The sequence below is a fragment of the Pavona decussata genome, unplaced genomic scaffold, assembly GCF_977016875.1.
Source record: "Pavona decussata unplaced genomic scaffold, jaPavDecu1.1 SCAFFOLD_87, whole genome shotgun sequence".
NCBI lineage: Eukaryota > Metazoa > Cnidaria > Anthozoa > Scleractinia > Agariciidae > Pavona > Pavona decussata.
The window spans coordinates 3,128,504-3,137,348 of NW_028145504.1; the positions used below are offsets into that span (position 1 = coordinate 3,128,504).

Sequence of the window (8,845 nt, forward strand, 5' to 3'; positions counted from 1 at the left end):
AGAAAAGGAAATCGGTCGACAAATTGTAACGTGTAAAGTGACCCATGCTATTGAGCCTACTAATCGGGCCGATACTAAATCGGTGCGTACAAATTAGCCTTAAATCCGAGCAGCCTGTGATTTTTCTACCTCTAAACGGTTCTCTCGGGTCAACTGGTCGACCAGTCGATTGGATAACTGATAACTGCGATCAACATTTTTTTTTTTTTTAAACATCTTCTTTGCTTCTTTCTGAAAGACCGTGTTATAACAGTTAACGATTCAACATTTTTCTTTAGGGAATACCGGCTAAAGTATGAGGAACTAGTGATACCAGGAAGAAACGTTTCAGATATTCTAGAAATTGTATTTAGGAACTATGACAAAAGGATCCGTCCGTTCTACGGAGGTAAATATAGTTTAAAAGATATTTAAAAACCCTTGTTTATTTACAGGAAAAAAAATGTTTTTGCAGTAGAACAATGATAGTGCAATGAAAGGTGTTAGTTATCGTGGTTTAAGGTTACCCAGTACCTTCAGAGGTGTCTTCAGAGGTGTCTCGCGTCCAAGCGATGTTGCGCGTCCGGTTTAAACTGTAGATACCTGAACCCTTATATCAAATTAAAGCTTATAGAGCTGTCTATCCAACTAAACCAAGAATTTCGAAATAAAATGAATTGCCGAATTTCTAGCGCTGTTTTCTCGAATAAATTTTTTTCACTTGGAGGAGCTACTTCAAAGAGCTAAAACTCAAAAAGAATTTGTTCGTTTGCTTTCAAATTTGGACAGTAGCTTGTTTAACATATAAACCGGCAACAAAAACTTGTCTTTCCAAATGTTTTTTCTCCGAGAGCGATTTTTGTACGATTATTCCACTTTTTTTTCATCCTATTTCGAAAACGCTCTATAACTTTTCACTGCGATTGAATATGGCAAGACGCAGACACGTCTTTTCAGCGCTTTGGGTCCGGAAACTGAGGAGCAAATTAAATTAGCAAAAAACAAAATTCACTTTGACTTGTAGCTTTAAAAAGGTGATTCGGACGCTCGCAATTAGAGGTCGCGAAAAATTCGACAATTCATTTTATTTCAAAATTCTTGGTATAGTTTGATAGCCTGCTCTATAAGCTTTAATTTGATATGGGGGTTTAGGTATCTACCGTTTAAACTGGACGCGCTACATCGCTTAAACGCGAGACACCCCTGAAGGTATCGTGTAACGTTAATCTGATAGCTCAAAAGTGATTGTTTGTCTCGTGATTGTGTCACGTGCATCAATTGGTCGACCAGTTGATCCGTTTGAACCGTCGGGACTCACACGTATGTGACACAATCGTCAGAGAAGCGATTACTTTTGAGCTATAAACAAGGATTGTAATTGAAACATTTATTTTGTAACATGTAAGAGGCCATATAAACACCTTCAAGTCATCTGTTTGACGTTTCAATTTCATTTAGAAAATCTGTATGTTTGCGGTGTACGGAATTCTATTTTAAGAGTTTTGCTTTTCTTCGTAATGTTCATTTAACATTTTTTTTTTGTCGATTTGTGTTCGCCTTGTAATAAAGATCTCCTTTCTTTGCAGTGCAAACTCTTCATGTTGACTTGGAGATGTTAATTTTGAAATTCGGAGAAATTAGTGAAACGAGTATGGTAAGAAAGGCAAACGCTCTGCATAATCTGTTATATATCAGCTCACATGAGGGCCAGTCTCTATGATGATGTTTGTATGTCAAAAAACCTTTTCGACGTGTTATTGCATGTAGTGCACACGGGTCGAGAATCCCTTGGTCTATCCTGCCATAGGCACTTCTGCGTCTAGTCGTTCCTTACCGTAAGGCATGAAATGTTGTGGATTCCGACTGTTCCCTTAATTCGTAAGAATTGTTTTCACAGATGCTAAGTACGTTCCCTTCCGCAATTTTCCCGGGATGATAAGTATCTCCAAGGATTCTCCGCTATCGCCATATAGTTATTTGATATAAAGAGTCTTTCGTTTAATTTACTTACATAGATCAACTGTTTTCAATTTTGCAGGATTTTGAAGTAGACTTGTACCTTGGACAATTTTGGCAAGACCCTCGCTTAGCCTTCGGCATCAACAGAACAATCATCCTCGGAGGGGCGGCATGTGAAAAGTTTTGGTTGCCTGATACATTCTTTGTGAACTCCATCGATACTAGGATACACAAGATGGTCTTCGCAAATAAGAAAATCTGGATAAACCTGATAAACGGGACAATGATGCTGAGCGCGAGGTGATTCTAGTTAAAGCAGCACTAAATGTCATGCATTATGAGTCTAAAATAATATCATTACAGTTCTCCCCAAAGTATTGAAATTTCGAAGTTAGAACCTGAGAGCAAATCCCCTGAAAGCAATGATCTCAAACGTAACCTGGCTCTCCGCAACGACGGCGCATGCGATTAAACACGAGCAACTTTTATGTGGCAACTGTGTGTGGCAATTTTTATTTGCCCGTGTAGATGGCTCGACAAATATTTGTTGTTAATTTGTGTCAGTAATAATTTCGCACAGCGGAGATGTCCATGGAAAGGCAAAAAGCAAGATGGCGCCATGCTAGATGCGCAAATGTTAGGGACTGTAGGGACTGGGTTCTACAGATGACGTTGAAAAAATTGTTACATTTTATGTGGCATCTCGTCTACACGGACAATTTTTTATTTGGCAATGTTTATTTACCCGTGTAGATGATGAGAAATGACCAATTTTTATGTGACAACTGCATTTGCCGAAAAGCTGGCGTGTTAGTTTTTATGTGGCAAATAAAAATTGCCACATAAAAATTGCTCGTGTAGACGGGGCTTAACCTGCCATGGGCCAAGTCTGATTTTTTTGAAATTTACAATCAGCGCAAATCACCTTGAATATGTTGTTAAAGCTGAATCGGTTTACATACGTTTCAGGTCGTATGACTAATCCTACCGTTCTTACTTTTGTTTTGATATTGACAGGCTAGTGACAAAAAATTCATGCAAGTTGGACCTAAGAAACTATCCTTTAGATCAGCAAACTTGTCATCTGGCTTTTGAAAGCTGTAAGTCCCTAAAAGCAGTGCATTTAAAGCCGTATCAAGTGGTCAACAGACCACTTTATACAGCTTAACCGTTAACACATGTTGACTATACTAGATTAAGGAGATATCAACGAAAACTCACTCTAGAGGAAATGGCCATCGCCAAGGTTTGGGTGACCGATTAAAGGGGAAGCGTCTTGGGGTTTTTTACCTCTTTTGCTAATTATTGTGAAATAATACTTTCGCTTAGCTACAAAATAATTCTAGAACAACGAGAGGAAAGAAATCAACTTGAAAGAAACAACTCGTGATCTATTCTAGCGCGTTTTGGAGATCAAAAAGCCAGAACTTAAAAATATTAGCCTAACATTTTTCACTTTTCAATCCATTCCCACCTACTCTGCCTCTGGCCTGAGGTACTATTAAATTGACTGTTTCATTGCACTGGGATGATAATTTATTACTAAACTGGACAGACAAACATTTTTGGCTTTTGAAATGACATCAAATTCGCATGACACTTCCCCTTTAACACAGGTTGAACTAGATCAAGGAGATATCGACGAAAAATTCAAACAAGAAGAAATGGCCATCATAAAGATACCTCTCAGTTTGTCATTTGCAAAGTTTTGGGTGACCGATTCATATAGGGCCGCTTAGTGCATGTCTCACTGTGGTTGAGGAGATTTCTTAATGATGAAATAATGGGAAAAAAAAGCTTTGAGGGTTGGTGATAAAAGACATAAAAAACATGCTGACAATGACGGTCAAATTTACCATCACTTACAACAACAACAACAACAACAATATATTTATTTATTTACAGAAAATAAGGTACATATTATACTGATCCACAAATAGCAATACTAATCGAGACGAGTCTTTATTCTACAAGATTACATTATGAAAATGAAAAGTGTAGGAAAGAGTAAAAGGAAAGGATGTGCATTAATTAGATTTTTTTATCTTATGGTGTGGATAAAAAGGTTTTAGAGTTATTGCATCAATCTCAATATACAAATCTTCGGTTTTTAGAAGGTCTAACAATGCGCAATTGAAAATTTATATTGATAATTGCGCAATATAAATTAATAAAATTGTTATTAATTATTACAATGCTTCTTTCAATTCTTACTTGAAGGCTTTTTTTTTTTTTTTGCTTAAGTTTTAAATCATTATGCATCTCATTCCAGTTAAGTTTGATCCTCACTCCCTTTGGCTGTTGTAAGTAAAAAAAAAAAGAGCAACCGCCTTCCTGAAGAAGAGCTGTTTTGGACATATTAATGTCACCTCAATGTTAACCCTAACAGTCCTTCTCAGGAGTACACTCACCCGGATGATCATAATTTGCGAGCTTATGATAAATTTTTCAAGATAATGTGATCATCTTTTTGTGGTTTCAGTTTCATACGAGGAGAAAGACTTGGCGTACAAGTGGAGATCGGAAGTGGGGAGCGACATATTTATTTACGACAAGGAAATGGCACAGTTTGAAATTGTGAGCGCCAAGAGATACCTCAAGCATCCAGTTTATCATTCCGGTAAGAATGTTCTCTCAGTTGTTAACACAGAAGTCACAGAAGAATGGGTTTAAGGCTATTTAAAGGGGCACTACCAAGGAGATTTTGCTGTATTTTGATTAAAGCTACTCAAATATCTAACAGTTAACCTTTTCTCTAACACAAAATTCTTCGTAGAGCACCGGGAGGAAATTGATTTCTCAAAAGAAGAACAAACTATAAATCAGTTTTTAACAATTTCTCCAAAATGAATAAACAGGATTTTGGTGTGGATCTTTCAGTGTCCAATTTTTTCAAGCTGTAATCCATTTCCATTTAAGCCATCCGCAGCAAAAGATAACAAAATGCTAGTATGTATACTCGCTGGATAACTGTTAGCAATACTGAACTTTTATTTTGACATTTCCATCAATACCAATACGTTTTTTCGCTATTCAAAGGCACACTAAAAATTTTGTTGACACTGCCCCTTTAAGGCCGGTTTTTCATGCGGTATGATTTGTCGGCCAGACAGTATCGGAGCACGAATCGTACGTGTATTTAAACACCCGATTTACAACTGATTCGCGAAAAGTGAATAGGCTCGATTCAGAAAATTTGCTGCAGCTAATGCAACAGATTTTCTGTCTTCCTGACTCTAGGAGTGAACCACTGAAAGTCCGTCGATCGATAAACTTCGTTCCAGTGTGGGTATTGGTTAGTCTCGGAACCGGGCGAGTCGTATATCTCCGCCGTGCTCCTTAACTCTGTCCATGACTCTGTTTCTCCGATGCAGACTTTCGCGCAGTCAAAGGGAATCCTGTAGACCACATTGTCCCCCTGCAATTTCTACATGGGAAACATTTCTAACATAGGATCAGCTTCTTATCAAAGCATTAATTAAATTCCTTTACGTAAGTGTCCTTCGAGGCTCACATATTTTCTATTTGGACTCCCCACACCATCTTGGTTACATCCACCTTTTATTTGTAGCATTAGTGGCAGAATCGATCTCACTTCACAGCTTATACTGTCTCCTCTTCTTTCCTTCCTTTCTTCAGAAATGTTCTCAGGGTTGACAGCCACAATGATATTTCGCAGACGATCCATGTACTATATCTTCCAAATGTACATCCCATGTGTGTGCATCGTGGCGTTGTCCTGGGTCAGCTTTTGGATAAACCATGAAGCGGTGCCAGCGCGTGTAGCGCTCAGCATAACCACCGTGTTGACAATCAGTTACATGAGGGGTAGCGTCAATGCAGGGATGCCTCGTGTGTCTTATTTAAAGTCTATTGACTACTTCCTGCTTGGAGGGTTTGTGTTCATCTTTATGACACTGTTGGAGTATGTTCTAGTGCTTAAACAGTCTCGAAAATTGCAAGAAAATATAGAAAGGAAAACTGGCTACGAACTTGCACAGAATGGAGAGGATCCGGTAAGATTTATTGGAATTTTGGGACAGTTTTTACTCGAATAAGAAAAAACGAAGCTGTTTAATTAGGCACGTCAGTAATTCACATTGGTTTTATACGTCAGTAAAAACTGGCGAACGAATATCATCCTAAAGAGTTACAATAATTTTTATTATCTTCCAAAACTGGTTTATGTTAAAACAGCAAACTAAGGTGTGCCGTTAAGAGAAGACAACTTGAAAACAAACTCTCCTAGGAATTAAAAAGGCTGCCACCTTTTTTGAGTGTTAACAAGGGGTGCTTACCATTTACGCAAACCACCCGGATGGAAATTTTCGGTATAAATACGAAATGATTTAGCTTGTCTTAACATGCAAAATGTATGAACATCAGCTGTAGATCCCAAAAGGAGTAATATAAATGCATCATTTTGACCAAAAGCCCATAATTTCAGAAGTGCTCCAAATGGAATGATGCTTATCATTTGATTTTCCAACTGGAATTTCCGGGTTTTTTCATGTAAATAGTAAGCACTCAAGGTTTGTAGTTCCACTCTATATTTTCCCTTCAAATTTAAATTGGGACAATCAATTGACATCTTTGCGCCATAGAAAAAATACTTTTGCGGGTTCGTCTGAGGTTTGTGGCGTTATTGAACGGCTTCTCGCGGTAAGAGTGACCGCGGTCAGAGACAGGATGTAGCATACAGTAAGAGAACGTGGTCAATAAGACTTCGTCAGCCAAATTTATGTTTTGCTTTTTGCCACTTCATTCATACTGGCTTCGTCTACGTCGTTTCTTTCTGAGCTCCATCTTCTCTGGTTCCCACTTATGGGATATACCCAAGCATAACACGTTAAAAGATAAAAATCAAGGAGCGTCTTAAAGGGAGACGAACAGTAACAGTTCTGCTGAGGATTTCGGCAATTTTGTTCATGCTTATCTTACCGGGTAAATCGTAACACCCTCCACCTGATCTGAGCACAACACAGTCATAAAAAAACTTAGGGAAAATATCTCACGCCGGCTCCAACGCAGCCATGTTTCTTCTTCGTCTGATAATGTAAACCAAGCTTTATGTCCTTATTTTATGGTTGGCTAGTGCTTATTTCAAAGGTGGGAACATTCGTACGATAAGCTCAGGAATAATCACGTCACGCGATAAGCACGGTATTTTACAAGTGAGAACAAAGATTCAATATACAGTGAACTAAACCGGCCACCTTACCTTAACCCATTCGTACCAAGCATTTAAATCTCCTGGGTCGATTACTTTTCAAGGCTATTTTAAAAAAATGTAAAACTGTTATTTTAAGCTAAAACAGAGGTATTAAATCGCTTTTAATGTTGTTGTTGTTTTTCAGGATCGTAAACCGTTACTAGTTACGGTAGCCGTCGATGGCAGAAGCTACAGGTTTAAACATTCTATGGAAGACTTGGAAAATGGATCCAGTTCTTACCCCAGAAGAAAATGTTCCATCCATGATCGAAAAAGAAGGCAGAGCCTAACAGCTCGCCTGAAGCCTCTGTTTTCCAAAAAAGCAAGAAAAGACAAGGAAAGTGTCGTTCAGTTTGTGAAGCAGCGATTTAGGTCTGAGAAGGGAGTCCATTACTTGGATCAATACTCGCGATTTTTGTTTCCATTGGGCTACGGCACATTTTTGACCATCTATTTTGTCATTTACATGGTAAACTGACTAAATAACAGGTTTCCAAGAAGGCTTGAAAGAGAGTTGTTAATTGAAAGTCATCATCCATCGCTGTCAAGCGAGGGGAAACGGCGACTTTGCAAAGTTGCAAGAGGCTTGCCAGGAAAAAGATCATGTGCCAGCCACATGGAAGCATTTCAAATTCGCCGATAAATGCTAACGTTTATAACTTAAACGACATCATTTCTCCACAGTTGACTGTAACGAATTTTAGTTTACGGGGCGGTTAACGATAAATTACAAATAATGAATGTTGCTGACGAAATCTCAACAACCAGGAATTGATGAAATCCGATGATGAATTGATGTTGAATTTGTGTACCAACAACAACGCAATAGCATGTAGTTTACAAGCAACTTTATGTAAATTGCGGACAAATAGTGGCACGCATGCGCACGAATGTTTGTATTCCAAGTTTGCATTTACTATAATGTCGGCCGACACGGAAAAGTAACCTGGCCGCGAAAGACAACCGGCGAAGTTTGACGAGTCTGCGAACATAAGTAACACTGAGTTTAACTTGGACAAAACTAAATGACAAGAGTACTTGTATGATAACTCAAAGAATTAAATTTCAATAAATTTATTCTAAGCTTCATTTTGCTACCAGGAAGGTCACCTCGGACCGGGCGAGTCTGTAATTTTACTGATTGTTAATAAACAATAGTCTATCGTCATATTGACCATGGAGATATTGATGTATGTTGCGTAGAGATTTTTAAAAAAGTGCTATAATCTCCTGGGTTAAACCTGCTACAAAATACCTAGTCCATTTACGGAAAGTACATTAGCATCAAATGGAGACAACTATTACTTTTTGGGATTACCAATGAATGTAGAACTTTTACTTTTTTCCTTTAAAAAAAAATCGTAACGGTTATAAACATAGAGAAAAATAAAAAGTTGAAATAGAAATGCGATAATCTGTCTTTGTTGCCGATTATAAGGCACAGGCATGATTGCTATCATACTTGAGCTTCAAAACATTATGGCTCGGTCAATTCCAGGCGTGCGACCCCCCCCCCCCCCCCCCCCTTCCCCAGGCATTTGTTTGGCGTATGTCATTTTACATTTTCGACAACTGCAAATATCAGCCAATATACACTCGATTGCAAAAACGTTGTCACCTAAAAAGCATTAACCGTGAACGATGAGACACAACGGATTTGTGGGTAGTGTTTAAACAATAACTCATTTCCATAAT

The 8,845-nt window shown here is 38.2% G+C and overlaps 1 protein-coding gene across 11 annotated transcripts in view; it reads left to right on the forward strand.

The window, feature by feature from the left end:
- LOC146474808 (gamma-aminobutyric acid receptor subunit beta-like) overlaps nucleotides 1-8,318 on the forward strand; it is a 31,949-nt gene extending 23,631 nt beyond the window's left edge. For all 11 annotated transcript variants that reach the window (XM_085116583.1, XM_085116580.1, XM_085116576.1 and 8 more), the window contains 7 exons: nucleotides 279-388; nucleotides 1,566-1,633; nucleotides 2,018-2,238; nucleotides 2,956-3,038; nucleotides 4,421-4,558; nucleotides 5,578-5,954; nucleotides 7,296-8,318. In XM_085116583.1, the coding sequence (XP_084972709.1) occupies nucleotides 279-388; nucleotides 1,566-1,633; nucleotides 2,018-2,238; nucleotides 2,956-3,038; nucleotides 4,421-4,558; nucleotides 5,578-5,954; nucleotides 7,296-7,628 (1,330 nt within the window). In that variant the 3' untranslated portion in view covers nucleotides 7,629-8,318. The remainder of the gene's footprint in view (nucleotides 1-278; nucleotides 389-1,565; nucleotides 1,634-2,017; nucleotides 2,239-2,955; nucleotides 3,039-4,420; nucleotides 4,559-5,577; nucleotides 5,955-7,295) is intronic.
- The last annotated feature ends 527 nt before the right edge of the window (nucleotides 8,319-8,845 follow it).